At 45.3% G+C, this 20,871-nt stretch overlaps 1 protein-coding gene across 1 annotated transcript in view; it reads left to right on the forward strand.

Moving 5' to 3' along the window:
- The first annotated feature begins 3,257 nt into the window (after nt 1-3,257).
- TPD52 (tumor protein D52) overlaps nt 3,258-20,871 on the forward strand; it is a 124,283-nt gene continuing 106,669 nt past the window's right edge. The window contains exon 1 of the mRNA XM_066179750.1: nt 3,258-3,375. Coding sequence (XP_066035847.1) covers nt 3,354-3,375 — 22 coding nt within the window. The 5' untranslated portion in view covers nt 3,258-3,353. The remainder of the gene's footprint in view (nt 3,376-20,871) is intronic.

Consider the following 20,871-nt stretch of genomic DNA (forward strand, 5'->3'; position numbering starts at 1 on the left):
TTTCCCCTGAGCCTGGGACAGGTTTATGGGAGCTAAGGGCTTAATTCTCTGCCCAGAAGAGGTAGTTGGGTGGAGGTCTAGCTTAATAAAATCATTCTAGGCTTTGAAAGAAGCCAAGCCAATGGCGCTCTTTGCTGCATTTTGAAATAAAATGAAAATAAGAGAGTCTTAAATGTATCTTCTTCAATATACATTGGCTTCAGCAGTATTAATACTTTGACACCTTGGTCTTTATTCACTTCTGACTGTCTTGCCAGTTATTTTCAATAAACAGCTGATCTAGGGGGAATGTATTTTAAAACTGGGCTCTGACTCCACAGCAGGAGACCAAGCCAATCAGAACAGCAGAGTGCTGGGAAGGGTCCAGGGTCATGAGTGGGAAATGAAATGTGACATACAGCCATAATGTCAGGTGTTTCTGTGTTTGCTGCTCTAGCCATATTCCCTGGCAATAAACATTCCCTGCACATGACAGGCCCAGTACCACTCGGGACAAAGTTTTCAAGTCCTACATTTAGGTGATTAGAAGTTCTAATAGGCTTGCCTTCTATAGAATCATAGAATGGCTTGGGTTGGAAGGGACCTTTAAGATCATCTAGTTCCAACACCACTAAAGTAGACAAGGACACCTTCCATTAGACCAGGCTGCTATACAACATATACATATTGTATATATACACATATACATGTATGTGTTTGTTTTTATTTTTTATTACTGATTGGAGGAAACACGAAATCACAGGCACTGAGTTCACCACACCCCTAGTCCCATTGTCCTACACTTCTGTCCTTTTTCACAGACACAACGGGACCTTCAGGACAGATCCAGTCTTTTCTTCTCAGTTCATGTGTTCACGTTCTGTGATCACAATTGGAGCCTGTAGGCAACAGTCACACAACTTTTAACAGGCTTCAGTTTGGGTAACAGATGCTTGCTACAAAAATTCCATCTCCTTGCTAGTCAGAGCAATGTGTAAAAAGGCAAGACGTTGTATTAGGAGATGGTGGGTTTTGACTGTCTCTCTTGCATCTAAAATTTTTCTGGGCAGGACATCTGGAGATCTGCTTGGGATCTGGTATCACATGTAGCCTCACTGCTACTTTGAGAGGGCCACAGCTTCTAGGGAAATTGAACAGCAGAGTATCCAGCAGGACTGGGAAGGGGATATTTCTAAGCTTACACACTGAGTTCAGCAAACTGGGAGCAAGACCGTGCATTCAAGCTGCACTTGGATTGAACAGAGCAATCCTTCTCTGGGTGGGTGGTGAGTGAATCAGCAGGGCTCTACTTTGCTCAGACTCGGGTGGGCTGGTGGGAGTGTCACTAGCAGAGGGTACTGAATCAGCTCTCCAGGTAGTCCTTTCCTGATACCTAGCCCTTGCTTTTCTGGATGTGCTAGTGAAATATCCCTTCACCTACAAGAGACAGTGAGATGCTGACAGCTTCATTGCTCTGCAAGCTGGTTCTTGACAGGCATTACAGAGTTGCCAGGGCTGCTGGTAGTGAAAAGGACCTGCAAAGGAGGACAATTTTTATTGCTACTGATATTCTTCCACTGTGATTATAGATAATGTATCACATATCAGGTGGTCAGTGGGAAAGATTGGGACTTCACGTGGAGTACTGGGGGGGGAAAAAAATCTATTTTTTTAATAGAAGCAGATGTACCCTCTCAAATATCCATTTGAATTTCTTTTTTGAAACAGCCATAAAACATATCTGACATATGTGGGATGAGTTTGTGTTGAGAGTCATATATTTGGGAAAAAAATATAAACATGCAGGGTATATTTTGATTGACTTCCTATTTTCATGGCACCACTAGAATAACCTCCTGCTGCAACTGTGCATATCCTTGAATATAAACATGCTTTCATTTTCCCTAGCAAAAGCTCACATTCCTCAGCTGCCTTGTGGATCAAAAACTACCTGGATTTGCTGCCACTGTTTGTTATCCAAAGCAAGGACATTCTGAGTTGGCACCTCATGACTCTCTATTGTGCTCTGCTTTAGCATGTGACCGTGCATGCTGAACGCTGGGGACAATCTGGCTATTCACACAGCCCTACCGTGGAGGCCTTGCCGCTCATTCTGCACAAACATTGATCTTTTCGAACAATCAAATCCATAGATGTCAAGGCCAGGGATTTGAAAAGGGTGAAGCAAAGATCTGTTTGGTAGCTTAATATTCTCGGTAAGGCAGCCTGCCAGTCAAAGTATATAATGAAAACTTCTCTGCACCTAATGATATTTTAATAGAAAGAGCTGTGATTGCAGCTAGGATTGCAGCTAGAACAGTTGTTTTCCTTTCAGATGCTTTAGTCTCTTTAAGGCAGCCATGACCATCAGGTTGCCTGATGTAAATGCTAGTGAGTTTTCCAGGGCAAGCTCTAAAGTGGGAATAAAATCACAGCTTAACTCTGTTAAGCAGCACAATTTGTGTGGGTGAGTATATTTTGATATACAAACAGAAAAGATTCCACAGCTGCACAAAGGTGCTGGGCCGTGTCCAGAGAAGGAAAAAAGCTGGTAAAGGATCTAGAGCACCAGCCTTGTGAGGAATAGCTGAGGAAGCTCGGGTTGTTTAGCGTGGACAAAGGGAGGCTCAGGGATGATCTGATCACTCTCGACAACTACCTGAAAGGAGGTTGTAGCCAGGTGGAAATCTGCCTCTTGTCCCAGGCAGTCAGCAACAGGACAAGAGGACACAGTCTTAACCTATGCTCGGGGTGGTTTAGATTGGACATTAGGAAGAACTTTTTCACTGAAAGGGGATTAGACGTGGGAATGGGCTGCCCAGGGAGTCACCGTCCCTGGAGGTGTTTAAGGAAAAATTAGATTTTGCACTTACTGCTATGGTCTAGTTGACAAGCTGGTGTTTGGTCATAGGTTGGACTCGATGACCTCGGAGATCTTATCCAACCTACCCGATTCTGTGAACTGGATTTCTTCGGCGGTAGCTTCCTCCCGCCCGTCGCACCAGCTGCGGGCAGCAGTTTGGTTGTGCCTCTCCACACCGAGCCGGTGCCACGCGGTGTAAGCCAGCACAAGCCGAGGTGCAGCAGCACTGCAGAGCCAGGCGCTGCCCTGGAGCCAGGGTACAGCCGGTGAGGGTCTGGCGAGGGGCAGGCTCGGGGGCGACCCACCCGTGGGGGCCGTGCGGCGCTCACCTGCGCGGGGCGGGCGGCGCGGGCTCACCTGGGCGGGACGCGCCGCTGAGTGACGGGCGGCGGCCCCGCCCCGCGGGCACGGGCGGTGCCTCTGCTGCCACCCAGGCGCCGGCGGGGGCGGGCGTCGAGCCGAGCCGAGCCGGGGAAGCCGCGACGGGCAGCGGGACGGGCGTGGGGCCGCCATGGAGCCCCCGAGGGACCAAGGTAGGACGGGAGGTGCGGGCGGCTGGCGGCGCTGGCGCGGCGGGGACGGCGGTGGCTCTCGCAGCCCTTCTCTGCTCGGCCCGGACCTGCCCAGCCCAGCCCTGCCGGACCAGGCGGCGCTGGGGCCCGGGGCGGTGCGGACGGGGCTGCCCGCGGCCTGGGCAAGGCTGTGCCGGCCGTCGGCTCGGGAAATGCGGAACCGGGGCCGGGCGGCGGAGCTCGGGGCAGCCGCCGGGCCCCCCAGCCGCGGATGCACGGGCAGCGCATCCCGGCCTTCCCGCGGCGCTTCGCGGGGAGAATAAACTTTATACTCTCACCCTGCAGTAAAAGTAAAGCTCTACCATTTTACGAGTGTGCAACTTTTGATTGACCAGCGCTGTTCGCGGGGTTTGTTCCCTTTTAATTCTCTCCAGCCCGGGGTTGCTCCACAGCTGGCAGCAGCGTTTGGGCAGCTGTCCCATGGCCCCTGAGCGGCAGCAGGGCTGAAGCCTCTGTGGCTCTGTGGTGTTTCGCTGGTGTGCATTTTGCCTGGGAAGACTGTTGTCTTGGCTGCCGTGGCTGCTACACTCTTCCTAAAACTTCATGGTTTTTTGAAACGCAAAAACTTTGGGACTGCTTGCCCAAGAGAGTAGTTGGTGCTCTGACGAAAACTGACCTGAATTCAGGCAAAGCACGTTCTCTTGTTCTATAAGCTTATGCCACAGAGGTGTATTACATTTATTCAACCCATTCATGAATCACTTGGAGCCTTTTGTATGGTGTGGTACTGAGCTACATGCCAGCTGCTTTCCACTCGATGAGGTAGGATAGGCTGGGGTCACCAAGTTACCTGCAGTAAGCTGGCAGAGCTGCTTGGCCCAGCTCAGTGTCTGCGCCCTTGGGCTGATTTCATTCAGGGTTTTCCTGCTTGGCATGCTCGGGATGGCAGGAAGCGTGCACCTGTGGCGGCTGCGATGGTGGGGGTGGCTGAGCTGCTGGGAATGTACCCCTTACTCTGCAACAGTCAAGCTCTGTGCTCTGCCAGGTGAGCTGATTCGAGTGCCAGCCTTGGTTTGCTCCCAGTCAGATGTTTTGAGGATTGTGTAGTACACCTATGCAATTAACAATGCCTTCTGAGTTCCTCTGTACTTACAGAAAAGGTCAGGCTATCTCTGCCTGACCAGAACGTAATCTGGTGAGGGGCTGAATCACCTCAGGGAGGTTCCTTCAACCATTTTGAAGTCCTGTGTCTATCTTCAATACAAACATAAATTAAAAACAAAACAACCCCCTGCCCCCTCTCCCCCCTCCCCCCCCCCAAAAAAAAAAAAAAAAAAAAAAAAAAAAAGAAGGAAAGAAAACAACCCCCAAACTCTATTCTTGGGTGCCAACAAACAGAATTGTGGCTGGAAATAGCACAACTGTCAGTTTGTTCAGAATTTTAATTCCAACTGCAGGAGCATTAAAACTGATTTCAGTGTTTGTCCCAAAGTTCTTGAGGCTCTCCTATAAAAAAAGGCAAAGGTCTTTATTGCATCTGCAGGGTCTTGAACAACTTCTGATGGGAAAAGGAGAGTAAAATAACATGATCTTTTGAAAAACTTTAGTGGCTGTCCTGACACTTACTAGAGGCTTGTTTGGCTATAGTACTCATTTCTGTTATAAATTGCTTTGTGCAAGGAGGGTATTGCACCCCAGGATGTTTATCGGAGTAGTGTACCTAGTGTGATGTAAGGGACTGTTACAGAGCAAACATGGTGCAACACCTTCTTCCTCTGCCTTCTTTTTGGAATAATTATGCTGTTTTCTCTTCATGGTGAGGTGAAGATCTGCAGGTACGGTGGGAAAATTTAGAATAGTCAACACATTTGTGCCAGTTAATTAAAGGCTTCTAATATCTTGCCAATGAGACTTCAAAGACCACCTTTCTTGGCAAACTGGAGTGCTTGCATTGGAAACTGCTTGATGATACAATATTATTACTCACTAAAGCCAGCCTATGTGGTTAGAGTCCAGGCTGCCAGGCCCTGTCTCTGGGGCCAGCTTAAACATTCTGGATTGCCTCTTCCAGCCAGAAATTAATTTGTTCAAAATTGCAAGTCAGAGAGGTTGCACACTTTGTTGTTACGGTGACAGCTTTCTCAGCTGTAGTTAGGAGGTAGGAAGAAAGTCTAGGTTATTGTTAAGACTGCAGCCAAAGTAGACAGGGCTAATGCTCCAGGTATAGAATGTGCTTAAGTCTCTTCTCTTCTCTTGAGCAATCAGGTTTGGTAGCAGTCCTTAAAAAGTTGTTCCTACCTACCTACCACCAGCAGCATCAGAATCACTGAGCAACTTTTCACTTGAAATGTCTTTGTTTTCAGCAAAGGGATATATGGACTGGCTGGATAGCTCCATGTGGTTCTTGGTGCACTCCAACAGCTCTGGAAATAGTCTCTTGCTCTGTGGTTACAGGCACCAAAGCTGTAGTGTCAGCTCAAGCCAAATGGATATAATATTATCCTGAGATGAGGAGTCCCTTGTTCTGTTGCTTTGCTTTAACTAGTCCTGAACAAAAATCTGATTCACTGTATGGACTTAGTTGCTGAATAGATTAATAACTGCAGTTGTGCTTTCACAAAGATGATGCTGTCCCCTCTCCCTCCCTACTCCCCATCCAAAAAAAACCCAAAACAACAAAAAAACACCAAAACAAAAACCCCAAAAAACAACCAAACCACCACACCTGATTTTGCTTGCAAAAACAGTTTCTCTCTGACTTTCCACTGTTACTGTTGGTGCTGGTAGAGTTTACCAGTGGAAAAATAAGGATGAAGCTACTCCTCCTGAAGCAGTGTTCTGAATGAGGATATTGTGCCACTGAGCAGTCTCACAAACACAGGCACCACAGCACAGTTACCTTGTAATGATCCATCTCCAATGTTGTGTTCAGGGGTTCCTCTTATGCTTCAGCAGCACTTCCCTTATGTAACCCAGTGTCTTTCCAAATCTTCATGTTTTTGTGGTACTTTAAAAGAGTCCCAAAACACTGCATGTGATTTCTTGAGAGACTATGTAAGCCTTTCTTTTCCTGTAGCCTTGACTTCCACTTTTGGGGCTGACAGAATGGACTTTAATATTCTTTTTTTGTGCAGAAAGAACTTGTTGCTGGCAGTAGGACAAGTTTTCCCCCATTGTCCCATTGGACAAAGCTGCACCTTTTCCCGCTGCTTTATTTGTTTTCTTATCACTAGGTACTTGCAGTACTGTAGGTATGATTTTCTTTTTCACTTAATGTGCAATTGTGAAATCAAACACTTGTAAGTAAATGCAAGTGGACAGCTGTTGTGGGAACTGCAAAGGAAGAATGATTTCACTGATCTGAGCTTCTGTAGAAGTGACTTGAAGATGACAGAAATGTCAGAAGACTTACATGAGTAAGTTCCTTGAACAGCAGCAAGCTTTCATTTCTTTTGCATGAAAAACTGTATTGGTGGGGGAAGTCTTGTTCTGACTCAGGCTGAGGGTCCTGACTTGGTGGGGTGGCATTACATAGTTATTTGATGGCATTGCTGTCCTCCTCTCTCAGCCAGTGCATGAATGAGGTACAGAAATGTGGGGGATCAGTGTGCTGTGTTGGAGGGACGCTGGAGCAGCTGATGCATAACTTGGGTGGGCAGCTGGAGGCTGGAGCAGTGTCAGCTGTTCCTGCTTTCTGTAATGCTCCAGCACTGAAGGGTAACTTGAACTCTTCATTCATGCTCACACCCACTTCAACAGGATATGGATAAGGGGGCCAGCCCAGTGCTCCAACTGTGGAAAGAATCTGTTGCCTGTGGTATGCATGGATCCCTGTCTCCTACAACGAGTGCTGTCCCAAGCAGTCAATACAGTCCTTTAGTCAGGCAGAGTAAGGTCTACTCTCAGACCTTTTGGTGCAGGGAAAGCTTAGCTAAGGATCTATGTTCTTTGATCCTTCAATGAGGCCAAGCTATAACAGCTTGGGGCTTTTAAAATCCAACATGAAACTGGTGCAATTCCTTTTTGTTCCAGTTTCCCGCACTTTGAAGCAGCCCTCGGGTTCCTCCTTTCTCCCACTGTGAATGCCCACCAAAGCAACATGAGGCCTTGGAGGCTCAGGCTGACATTTCTGGCCTAAAATAAAGCACTGCAACTTGGCTTTGGTTTAAGAATGTGCTGGTGGAGGCTGAACAAGTGCCTTGCTCTGCTTGATCTGGATGCTTTGTGGGTAAAGTGGGAACAGCTGGTTTTCATGGCTGAAAGTTGGCTGCCATATGTTAACATCTCTCGTGGCCTGGGCACGAGTGCTGTTGAGCTGCTATAAACCCTGCCTCGTGGCTGTAGAGCACAGCCCCTTCCATCTGCAGGGGCTGTCAGTAACCACATACTGCACTACTCTGCCTTGGGAATGTTATCTCTATTCTTTTTTATGTTGTTCATATCTCTATTCATGCTCCTGTCTATCTTGTATGTACATTTTCCCCCCTTGTCTTCTACAGTTGCTGAATACAGCAGCTTTTTACTGACAGCTTCTGCTCTGTGAGCCGTATGTCAGTGTAATCCCAGGAGGAGCTGGGTGGTAAAGGAAGTGGGTGTTGGGGCTTTTGATGCTCTCTGCCATGCACTGACCCTGCTGGGTAAGGACATCCCAAAATTTGCTTTGGCTGACCTGAGTGTTGTAAAGGCTGGGAAGGGAAGGCTTTGTCCTCTTTCTTCCCAACTGTTTGCTCCTTTAACAGGAAGATGTCCTGCCAGTTTTTATTGGTAGGAAGTCCCTCAGCCGGTATAGAGAAGTCTTGTGGGAAAACAAGGGACTGGAATTACCATGTAAAATCAGTGAGCTCTTTGTGCATTGCTGATTCCTGAGGGTGCTGGACATTGCTGCAGGTAAGGGAGGGTATGAGCTATATCTCTTCAGAAAGTGATGTTTCCATGGCAGCAGATACAGTGCAGGGAGTGTTCTTGAAAGGCAATGTTTCTTGACCAATTTTCAAAAGAAAATAGCCCAAACTTCTCCTAAATTTAATAGGAGAGAACAACAGTGTCATTTGCGGAGTCCTGTGCAGCAGACACCTGATGGGTGTGGCATTTTTGTGCTTTTACAAGATGGTTGCCTCCAGGTAGGAGAATGATGACCCCACTGTTGCCTCCACTGGCATCTTTGTAATATAGGCACTTCTGATTTGAAATTTGCTATATGGAGTAAGGGAGGTGTTTACCCTTGTTCTTTTAATATCCTGCAGTGAGTAAGCAGAAAAATGTCAAACAAAGGGTGACTGAAAGGGAAAGCAAGCATTAAGTGAGATTAAGCACTAAATTGAAATGCTCTTGTTCAGCCAACACTGTCACTCTGTGTCAGCTTCAATTTAAGTCTCCAGAGGGTCATCTTTCTCTCCTGTTAAAGGTGGACAGTGTCTTCAAAATTGCTCATATTTGTGTGTGTTAGCCAGAGTGATTGGGAACCTTCAGTCAAAATCCTTGAATTGGAGGACAGGCTTTCTAGTGCAAGCCTCCTCTTCTGAAAAGGGCTGCAGTACTGGCTGCAGACCAGCTACCCAGAACTTTCTAATCTAGATCTCTCCTGAAGGTTCAGTGTCATTCCTGCCATTTTCTCTTACTTTTCTTCCTCCTTTTCCTCTGCCTCTGGTTAAGGAAGCAGAAGTGAAAGAATATATGGCTGTGTGTTGGCTTTGGCTGTTTGGCAGATGATGCCATGAGTTGGGCTAACTGGTCTGGAGTATCCTTGCCCTGCTATGAAAACACTTATTTCTGGCAGAGGTGTAGATGGCTGTATGGATTTTGTGCTAGTACAAGTGGTGGCAATCAGCTGCAGGAGTCTGCAGCCACTTGTCCCTGGCTGGGGTGGGGGGAGAAGCACAGCACTGACTGCCAGCAAATGCTGGTGTGTGGAAAAATGCTCATTGTGCTGTTACTTGTTCCTGAGCAGAAAGGGGTGGATTGATGCTATCCAGAGAGAGGCCAGGGCTACTGCTGTGGTGTGAATGCTGTCACTGAAAGAGGCAGCTTTCCTGTTTTGCAAGCTGACTGCTCTATTTTAGAGTGTGAGAGCAGAGCAATTAATGTCCTTGGATGCTGACTGACAGTGGAGTGACCCAGCAAATGCTGCCTTGGCCAAACCTGGACTGCTCCCTTTTCTGCAGAACTGAGGTCTATAGGAGCGTGCAGTGACACATGTTTTGGAGTGACAGGCCTCTGAACTGTCCCTCTCCCAGGAGAACAACAAATGTGTGCTGTACTTAAAAACTTCATAGATAAAGAGGAAGCACACTTAGTGCGTGTACATGGAAAAAAAAACCCTGTTTATTGTTAGTGTAATTAAAATTTTAACAATCTAATTCAAGAATTCATTTAGAAAAAGACTATTATGCAGATGAAGTCTTAGTAATAATAAAGCTGACATACTAACTTAGTTTCTGCACCTTTTTCTTGGTGGTTTACTCATCTTTCCCCTGGCTTCTGAGGCTGGTAGTATCATTTTGATGGTGGCAGGGGTATTAGAGCAAGTTGTCCTATTGTGACTCCTTTTCTGGGAGGAATAGGATGGTAGTGGTTTCTTCCTCACTGTAGGATCCACTGGAATCCTTCTGTTATATTCGTTTTTTACACATCTGCTGTTTCTTTCATGGCTTTGCAAGCTCTGTGTTTCATCCAAATCTATTATATAAAGTGCCTTTTATATATGCTAGATATTATCCCTTTGCTCTCTGTTATCTCTAAAATCATTTTGTCCAACTGCACATCTCCACTGGTGACTGATGATTTTCTTACAGCCATGGGGTCTCCACTGTCAACCCTGTGCTCTTTTACTTCCCGTGTTGTCACACTGTGTCTCTACTCTGAGACACACCAAGTAAAACAAAGCCGCAGGCAAATTGAGAAGGATAGAGACAGAGCAAGCCTGACAAGTTTTTAGTCCTGGGGCCTTGCAAGCTTGGCTCAAAGCTTATGTCCTGTCACTAGCAATGGCAGTTGTTGTACTGTGGAGTAACAAAGAGGCTCGGGAACACCTGCAGCTTGCTGGGGGTGATGGGTTAGGCAAGCAGCGGCAGAAAAGCAGGTATTTTTCCTGTTTTGCTTTCCCTTGTCTAGCAGCTAGAGGGAAGTGTTGCTTCATCAGAACCCCTTAACCCCCAGACAGAGATGAAAAGATGTGCCAAGGGAGGCAACCTGGGCTGCAATGAGTGTTTTCAGACAGGTGCTCCTCCTGTGCTTTGCTAGGATTTGAGCCCATGTGTGACAGTGATGTTGGTTCATGAGAAAAACCTCAAAAAAGTTGAAAACAAAGCTTTGTAAGTAATGTTTTTTAACTGCTCCCTAGCCTGGCAAAGCTGTGTATTTCAGTTGTGAGCATTGGGGATGTTATTTATGTCTGCTTTGCATTGTTTACTTTTGCTTAAAGTATTTTAATTAAACTGTTAGTAGGGGTCCCAAGATGAGCAAGAAGTGATTCTACTCATCTCTCTTTGTCTGTTCTCTGCCTAAATGTGTAATACATCATGGCATTAGAAAGTCTTGATTTAGTTGATCAGGATAGTAGAATTTGAAAGAAACTCCCCTTATGCTTCTACTGGAGTCATCTCTGTCTGCTATTCATTCAGTGTTCTACAGCACTCCAGTCCTTGGGAATAACTTATAGTAGTGGACAGTTGCAGCTGCTGCCTTTGAAGAAGGCGATTTCACTGAACTCGCATCTTCTGATACCCTGTAGTCCCTGCAGGAGTACATCAGAGTCCTGATGTGTCCCTTGCTTTTCCTCACACAGGTTCCCAGTAATGGAGCTGTACAAGGACTTGCCTATAAGTATCTTTAAAGAAGCTGTCCTTTAAGTAGGAACCAGTACTTCCTACTCAAAAGAAGGGTCGGGGTTATGAAATGAGCACAGCTCCCACTGGCTAGAGTGCACCTTTCTCTCTGGTGTCTGTATTGTTATGCAGAAGAGAAATCCGTTCAACACATCTCAAAAGTGTTTTGTCTACATCTGAGGAGTCTCGAGAAGCAGGCTGAAGGCAGAGCAGAAAGCCCCCAGATCAATCACAGTTTTTAACCTGCTGACTGCTCAGAGTGCTTTGATTCCTGCTGACAGAGGTTAGTTCAGTGCCTGCACACACACAGGCCTCAGTGTGCGTGAGTGGATCACACGCTGCCGTACAGGCTGTTTCCATAGCACCAAAAAAATCTGCACCAGGCAGTCCCTGAAGAGGCTGCAGCTGACGTGCATTCAGGGGTGAGGAGCATCAGAAGTAGTACCAGCCTAGGCATGGAGTGGGAATGGAGCCTGGTTTAAATATTGACTTTCCTGTTGCCAGATGTTACCCTCTTGGCAGAAGGAAAACAGGCTCTTTTACTGCAGTGTGCTTTGCTTGGAGCTGTGTGCGCTTAAAAGCACCATTCATGCTCTGTTTCGTCTCCTCAGCAAGCTACTGCAAGTGTTGTGCTCCAATTTTTTTTTTTTTTTTTTAACAGGGAGTTTGTTCTTGGTTAAAAGGAAAGACCTGAAATGACTTCTTGTCTTTTTCTTTAGACTGCTCTGGTGCCTGCATGGCAGGTATTTTTACCTTCTCGTGCTCTGAGCTGTGACAAGCCATTTTGTTTGTTGCCTGGGCAGACTCTACAGGTGCCGTGCAGCTCTGGTATCTTAAGTATGTCATGTATGGGCCCTCAAGAAAGGGATGGGCCCACCTGCTGTGTTCAGAGCATTGCCATATGGTCTGTCACCACCTCTGGAGACACTTGAAGGAACAGGGAATAGAAGTTCCTGCAAAGGACCCCAAAGAGAACTGTCTGGACATCTGATGAAGGTCACAACCCTAGCTTGCTGTTGTCTGAAATGGCAAACTGGTGTTGTGCTGCTGTTTGCCAAGCAAACGTTCATCCCTGGTCTTCTTGTTGAGCCAGACTGAGCACATTGTGGGTCTGGCTCCCTACTTCCAGGGCTCAGGCCTTTGTTGGATCCCTGCTCACTATCTTTTTCCACCAGCTCCTGGTCCAGGGCGTGTGGAGACCTCAGCCCCAAGCTTAGGCTGGGGGGTTGCGTCCCAAACCTGGATTAGGGTGTGTTGGAGGGATCCTGCGTGTCATAGAAGTTGTTGTTTATGTAGTTTACCTGACAAAAACTCTACTGCACTTCCAGTTGGCTGCTACTGTCATATGATTTAAGTGCTGTAATTTGGAAGGACTGTGAAACGTTACTGTTATTTTCTCCAATAAAGCAGTCCTTAATTGCAGTAAAGATGTATTTTAGATACCCACTATAAACCTCCTTGCCTGAAAACTCTGATGAAGGAATAAACAGTTGCTGCTACCATTTAAACAACTGTTTGTAGCAATCAGTCTTAAATACTAGCTTTCCCTAAAATACATTTGAATTTCTTAGTGTGCTTCCAGTAAATGCTGAGGTGCAACAGAGACACCTGTATGTACTTAGCAAACTGCTCCTTGGACTTTGTATATTGGTCTCGTTAACACTTGATGTAGCAGAACTAGTGTGGACACTAAGCAGGTCCACACTAAGGTACACTTCTTTGGAAAAGTAAAATGCAGTGGCTGAATGTCTCTTTTTGAATATTGTCTTGATTTTTAGATGCAAACAAATCTTGCTTTCCTGCCCTTCAAGTTAATCTTTAAATAGTCAGCTTAGTTGTTTTTGATTTTCTGGAGGAATCTCTGATTATTGTAGAGGGAAGTATTCGGTTTTGAACTGTGGTGTCTCCAACAGTTGACTTTTTTCCAAAGAAATCAGTCTACTGCAAATGCATTCTTGATTACTCCTTTCCAGCAACCAGTGCTGACATTCAATATAAACTTGTTTAATTATGTTTAATATCAAAAGAGGAAAAAGCCAGCAGCTCACCAGGCAAGTAACAAGTGCCAGAGAGGTGCTTGCATGTATTACAGGACATGGCCACTGTGTGCTGGGCTGCACTAACTGCCCACTGATTGGGTTGGTTGGACAATACAGAACACTTCTGCAAAGAAGCAGGAGTTTCATGGTTTTGTTGTTGTATGTATGGGGATCCTTCAGGTTTAAATGTGGTTTTGAGGAATTGGTTTTAACAGTCCAGCAATCCTGCAGGGAAGGTGGTTGGTGCTCTCAGAGCACAACTGCAATGGTAGGTGAGCCTTCTGCCTAATGTATCCCTCTGGGTGCATTAAAACACCAGTTTCTGAGCTGCAAGTTGCTCACACTCTTAAGTGTGTAATTTGTTCCCGTAAATTATTCTGGTTTAAGGCAACCTGCAGTATCAGTACAGGCTGGAGAATTAAGGGATTGAGGACAGCCCTGCAGAGAGGGATTTAGGCTGGTGCTGGTGTATGAGAAGCTGGACATGAGTCAACAGTATGCACTTGTAGCCCAGAAAGCCGTAACGCATCCTGGGCCTTGTCTAAAGCATCAGTGGCTAAGTGGTCAAGGGAGGTGATTCTGCCCCTCTTCTTGCATCTCATGGGATCCCGCCTGGAGTATTGTGTCCAGCTCTGTGGTCCCTAGAACAGGAAAAACTTGCACCTGTTGAAGCAGGTTCAAAGGAGGGCCATGAAAATCATTGGAGGGATGGAACACCTATTGTATGAGGAAAGGCTGAGAGAGATGAGCTTGTTCAGCCTGGAGAAAAGGTGGCTCCAGGGAAATCTTATTGCAACCTTTCAGTAGTCAAAGGGGGCTTATAAGAAAGATAGAGACAGACTTTTTAGCAGTGCCTGTTGTGATAGAACAAGGGGTAATGGTTTTAAGCTGAAAGAGGGTAGCTTCAGACCAGATACAGTGAAATTTTTTACGACGAAGGTGGTGAAACACTGGAATAGGTTGCCCAGAGAGGTGATGGATGCTTGATTCCTCAAAACAGTGAAGGTTTTTGGTGGTCCTCTGGACATTTGGAAGGTCCAGTGGAAACACTGGATGGAGCTCTGAGCAACCTGATCTAGTTTAAGATGTCCCTAGCCGGGGAACTGGAACTCCCTTCCAACCCAAACCATTCTGTGGTAAAACACAGATACTGACCAAATCTTTAACTGTGAAACTTACACCACCCTTAAAGGGTGTTTGAGGCATCCTGCTTTGCTGCCTTTGTGTGTGAATTGCAGATGAACATGAGTACTATGGTTCATGAGCAGCAGTGAGCAGGGAGAATTAGTTTCTGCACATTTCTGTACAGTAGCAAGTGAAACCAGCTGGAGCTGATGCTTTGAAGCTGAGTGGTTTCGATTGGCTTCTGTGCCTGTCACCTTGCAGGCTTTTTGGCATGACAGATTTTTGGAGATTGTATAAGAAGGAAAACAAATTGAGTGTCCGTGGAATCAGCAGAGTGATGTGCTGAGTACTTCCTCCGTGGTGAGGAAGTGTTTTTGGGGTAAATGATAAAAGGGAGAGCTTTAGTGGAGTGAATGTGCAGACTTCTTTAATTCTGTTTTAGCACACTGGTACCTGAAGTCTTTAGTATGCTTCTGTTTCTTATTTACAATTCAAGACCAAACTTCCCCTTGGTGAATCCCGGAAACATACTTCCCTCCCATCCCAATAAAGAGTATTTTCTTATTCAAAAGCAACTTTTGAGAAAGTGAAAATATGAGAAGAGGGATACAAAAGTCAAAGCAAGACCTCTGTGTTTTGTCAAGAGGAGCTGAGAAGACTTTTTAATATTTTTAGAAGGGAAAACTGATCAATTAAGGATAGAGCAAGTGTCAAGCAAAGTAATTTCTCTAGTCTTCCTGTTCCAGGGTAATATTACTGGAGAGACCTTATTTCCCCTTCATGCAAGGTGATGCCAGCAGCATTTCTGAGGGATGTGATGGTTTCTTAGTAATAATGCTGTGTCACAGCCCCCTGCTACAGGCACACTTGTAGATGGGCAACTGAGGACTAGCAGTATGCAAGGCAGTATTTTGACTTCCACCTCTTTAATATCCTGGTCAAGTTTTTTACCAGAATTAAAAATTGTGAGTTGCATTATTCATAGCTGTTTATGCTCTGAGTTATTCTGAGTGGTTTTTTTGGGCTGATGGCCGAGCTTTGATGTGCCAAACCTGATGTAACAATAACCTGGGTACCAGCTAGAACAGTCTTTAAACGTAGTTTGAAAACTTTATGGATCCATTAAACTAGGGCATGACCAGTACTCAGAATGGCTACAAATATATGTATTACAGTTGTGAAATGGGCTGTGTGGTGGATTAGCTTGTCCAGTAGGGAGTGATGCTAAACTTAGATTTCATGTAGCAGTGTAAAGCTTTATTCTTGGAGTTTGCGCTGATGTTCTGTTTCAGGTCAAATGCTGGGAGGAGGCAACTTGTGGAACAGTGCAGGTCTGCAGCAGCTGCTCACTAAAATCGGTGGAGGCGTGCTTTTGTTACCAAAAAAAAAACCAACCCAACCACAAACCCCAACATAAAAAACCCACAAACGACCAAACCCACATAAAACTAAAAAAACCCCCAAATCATCCCTTTCCCCTCTTTTCTTTCATTTCCTGACTACTTGTAGACGTGAAGCTCAATATCCTTCAAACTTTGGTACTTTAAGCCTGCACTTCTTTTCTCCCCTTGTAGTTTCCATCACATCAACTGCACCAGAATCAGGAAAAATGCCTGCCTTCGTGTTCATTAGATAGGTCTTTCTAGTTTTGTCCACTATCATATATTTCAGTAAAATGAATGGTTAAACTCACTCTGCTTACTTTGCTGTGCAATATAAATGAGGAGCCTGGATACGTATCTAAGCATGCTGATATTTAGGAAAACTTCCCTTTGTGTGGAATGGACTGGAACACAACAAGATGGTGCATAAATATATTAATATTGCTTGGAGATCTTGAGAGATTAGTACTTTCATGATCTGATCCTGTGTAGGTTGTTAAAAAGGAAATACAGGTTTGCCTGTAATGTCACCCAGCAGCAAAAAGTGGCGTCTCATGTCCAAAGTCTAATCTGATAGAAGTGAATTTGCTCAAGTCTTCTAGGATCTGGAAGTCCTTTAAAGCTTTATATCTTTTTGTGGAATCATCACTGGACAAACTTGGTTGACCCTTTTCTTTGCCACCTTCAGCTTTTGGAGTGATTAGTGTTTTATGACTGTCTGTTGATTTATGTGACAGCAGTATGTCTCTAGGCTAACAGTTTCATTTAATTTACTGTCCTAGTGTGACTTGGATGGGGGCAAATGTCTCTTAACAGGATTTACTCAGCTCAAGCAGCATTAAAAGCCAGTCAGGGACATATCAATCGGATAAAATCTCAGAATACTTATTAATATAATGGCAACTTCAGCGGTTATAATACTCTAAAGGTAGATGCATTATCTGCATTATATTAGGGAAAAAAAAGCTAGTCAGTGCATTTGGTTTGTTAGTGAATTGCTGCTGGTTGCTGCATGCACAGTTGCAGGATTCTCCCTCTTATCTCTTAAATGAGATTAGGAGCTGTGCAGAAGTATTCAAGCCCATGTCCTGAGTTTGTCCAATTTGCAGCTCTGGCAGGATGTGTCCAAGGTCCTTTAAGTAGTGATAGCTATTGCTCCAAATCAGTTTGGAAACACTGTAGGAATTGGTGCTGCACAGCTGGATGTGGAGTTTAGCAGTATGGGCAAGCAGCAGCCACACTCCATCTGGAACAGGACACTTCAAGCACTACATAGTTGAATGGGTGGCTGGTCAAGTGCTGGACTATAAAAGAATAGGTAATGTGTCTTGTTTGATGCTGCAGGGAAAACAACACAACTTTGAGTTTTCAAGTGAGGGATTCCCCGTAATAGTGAGCTGCTGCACAAGTACTTTATACCAGCCATCTGGTGGTGTGCCATTAGCACTGCTTTGTTAGCTCTTCCTTCCTTAAGTTTAGGAGGGTGCACTGAAACTCTGCAGTGTGAGAAATGTGGATGAATAATAAGAGCTCGTCTTCATTATGGGCTTATCTGCTTGGGAAAGCTGAAACTGGCTCAGTGCCTACTGTCAACTTTTAGGACCTCTTGGACAGGCTAGTTCTCTGAAGGGTTTGTAGCAAACCCCATTACTGGTCTAAAGGTGTGAATTGACTGGCTGAAGAAAGGTTGGGAGCAGGTTCTCATGACCTGAGACATTTCTGGGTCGTATATGTCTGTGCCTTTATCGCACTAGTGCACTTTGCTGCTGATTAGGCAGAGTTTTACAGCTTCACAGATATTTCATACTATGCTCTCAGATAAGCCTAGAGCAAAAATGTTAATAGGATTTCTATACAGCTTGCTGCTTGCAGTTGCTTGTCTTTGAGAAATTGTACTTTAGGTTTTATGTAATTACACTTGTTTGACAGCACAAGTCAAAACCACAAGCTTAGTCAGGTCTTGAGAAAGGAAAAAGAAACTTGTGGTTTGCCATTACTGCTATGCAAAAAGCTGATCTTTATCATGGATAGCTGAATAAGGTGCCAGGCTACAGCAGGAGCGCACCTTAACCACGCAACCAGTAAATTGTGTGTGGTAAAATTAGCAGTGGTTTTAGAAAATGTCACTCCTTTTGGTGTTGTGTGCATCCTTTGTGGAAGCCCACATGCAGATTACTGTGGTCTATTTTGGGGAGATTTGTGTGGTTGTGCTAAAAATGACTGTGTCCTGAGTGCAGAAGTGACTCTCCCAGTGCTTCTGAAGGGCAAGCTGACATCTCTAGATGAACTGACGTGTTTGGAAGCTTTTGTATCAGCTTTTTTATGGACTGAGGAACTTTGCTAGGGGAACCTGAGAGCATGTACTAGAGAGAGTTACTGGGAGGATAAAGGAAATTGCACTGGAGTGGATGAAAAATAAATTGAGGAGTCTGAGAAGGAAATTCAAAGGCTTAACTTGAGCCTAGTTTCCTTGGGCTTTGTACAATTCATAAAGGGTAAAAGGAGGAGAGGCTTCTGCTGAAAGGCTACTTTAGCTCAGTGACACTGGTGGTTTATTTATCTACTGCAACTTTTTCAGTCTGCAAGAGTGAACTCTTCCTGCTGCAGTGGCATACATTCACTTCCCTCCTGGAGAAGGGGTGTGAGGGGGAAGTAGATGGCTTTTGTACTTGGCAAGAGCTGCTTCTGTGTCTGGAGTCACATGTCAGGCCCAAAAAGTTGCTTACTCATTCATTTAGTGTGCAAAGTTTAAGCCTGGCCCTTTTATGAAAATACAGGAGACTTTTTTCCTTTCCCAGAATCTGTCAGTTACCTTTTTCCTGCAGCCTCGTAACAGAAACCAACGTAGTCTCTACTGCTGCAAATGCTTTTGCTTTGCTTGTTAGCCATCATAATGCTCCTGTATGCTGGGGAAATGTGTGGAAATGAGAAGTCTCCCATGAAGTGTCTGTCCATATGTCAGTTTAGAAAGTGTGGGAGAAAATGGAACTTTATTCTGTCAGCAGGTAGGTATTTGTAAATCTTCACATGATGAAGGGTAGGCCACTGACCTCCCCTAAGGCAGGGTGCCAGGACCCTTTGTGTTCTTGAAGAAGAGAGGTTCTTGGAGGAACCTTGGAGAATCTGGAGGAGCAGCCTGTGACTTACAGCAGCCATTGTATTAATCACAGTATAGTTGAGGTGGGAAGGACCTCTGGAGGTTCAGCCCCTCTGTTAGGGCAGGGCACCTGGAGCTGGTTGCCCAGGACCATGTCACAGAATGGTTTGAGTTGGAAGGGACCTTAGTGCTCAGTTCAACCCCCAGGCATGGGCAGGGATGCCCCCCACTAACTAGGCCACGTTACTCAGGGCCCATCTAACCTGACCCTGAATACTTCCAGGGATGGGGCTTCTACCACTTCTGGGCAACCTGTTCCAGTGCCTCCCAACCCTCTGAGAAAAGATTTTCTTACTAATTTCTAATGTAAATTTCTCCTCTTTTAGTTTGAAACTGTTCCCCCTTGTCCTGTCACTATCTACCTGTGTAAAAAGTTCTTCTTCCTCTTTTACAAATCCCCTTTATGTACTGGAAGGCTGCAATGAGGCCTCCCTGGAGTCCTCTTCAGGCTGAACAACCCCAGCTTTCTCAACCTTTCTTTGTAGGATCTCTCATAGGGAGATCATCTTTGTGACCCTTCTCTGGATCAGCTCTAGGAGGTCAATGCCCCTCTTTGCTGAGAACTTCAGAGCTGGATGCAGTGCTTTAGGTGGTATCTCACAAGGGCAGTGTAGAGGTGGAGAATCACCTCCTTTGACCTGCTGGTCACTCTGCTTTTAATACATCCCAGGATGCATTTGGCTGTCTGGGCTATAAGCACACTCTGGTGGCTCATGTCCCGCTTTTTATCCACCCAAGTCCTCTTCTGCAGGGCTGCTCTCAAGGTCTTCTCCCAGCCTGTGCTTGAATCTAGTATTGCCCTGACTCAGGTGCAGCACCTTGCACTTGGATCTGTTGAACGTGATGAGGTTCTCATGGGCCCAATTCTTGAGTTTCTCCAGGTCCTTCTGGATGGCATCTTGTCCTTCTGTTGTGTCACCTACATAGCTCAGCTTTGTGTCATCTACAAACTTCCTGAATGTGCAGTTGATGCCACTATCTGTCATCGATAAAGATATTAAAGATTACTGATCCTTGATATCCATGTCCACCTCGATGACCATGTCCAGGTGGCTTTTGAGTATCTTCAAGAATGGATTTTGTGAAGTGCTTACCCTTGACCTGTGTTGCTTGCATCAAATTGTGTGCTGCTCAGTTGCTTCTGTACTTCTGCCCTTGATAGTAAATGGTGGAATTTCTGTGCTACACCAAATCCAGGCATGAACTTGGTAATTACATGGTGGGAACCACTGTGTACTTCAAGTAATTAAGGTATTGTTGGTATTATTAAGGTACTGCCAGGACTATAGAGGGTGCTTTTTTGGTGCTTTTTTATTTTTAGATATCACAATATGTAATTCAGCTTAATGTGTAATTGAATTTGCTTTGTTCTTAAAACCTCAGTGTCAATTTCATCGTGGAACCTGGTAACACAGAGTGGGGATGATGGAGTTTTCTGGAGCTTCTTTTCAGAAATGGAGGTTCTGGGATGCTGCGTTAAAAGAGGGAGGTTTGCTTTAAGAGTGCGGAAAAGCAGAGTTGTCTTCTGAGGGAGGCTGGGAGTTACTCCAGAGTCACTCAAGTAAAACTTTTAATTGGATTGCAAGGTTACATACTGAAGCTTTGTTTGAAATAATCCCATTTTTGCACTGTAGTCTTTCCTTCCAAATCTTTTCCAACTATAATCTAGCTGCAGCTCAGCACTGTTTCTTCACATTTTTGACAGGGTCAGTCTCTTGCCTGAGGGATTGGAGTCTATAGACAATGGCAGCATAACTGGGATAGGCAGCTGAAGTGAAGTAACTAAATACATTCCTCTAAAATCTATCTGACAGTGTTTTGACTCTGTTAATCTCACTTGGAGTGTTCTCTCTGTTTGCAGGGTTTGATCTGACTTCTCCAAAGTCAGTGCAAACTCTGATCACTGGTTCTGGGGTGCTACTCTGTCCTTTGGCCTGGACCTCTTCCATAGATTGGAAAGCTTTTTACCTGTTACTGCTGGGGCTGACAAA

The sequence above is a fragment of the Chamaea fasciata genome, unplaced genomic scaffold (assembly GCF_029207755.1).
Source record: "Chamaea fasciata isolate MVZ Bird 193981 ecotype frontalis unplaced genomic scaffold, bChaFas1.0.hap1 SCAF_1, whole genome shotgun sequence".
In the NCBI taxonomy this organism is placed as follows: domain Eukaryota; kingdom Metazoa; phylum Chordata; class Aves; order Passeriformes; family Sylviidae; genus Chamaea; species Chamaea fasciata.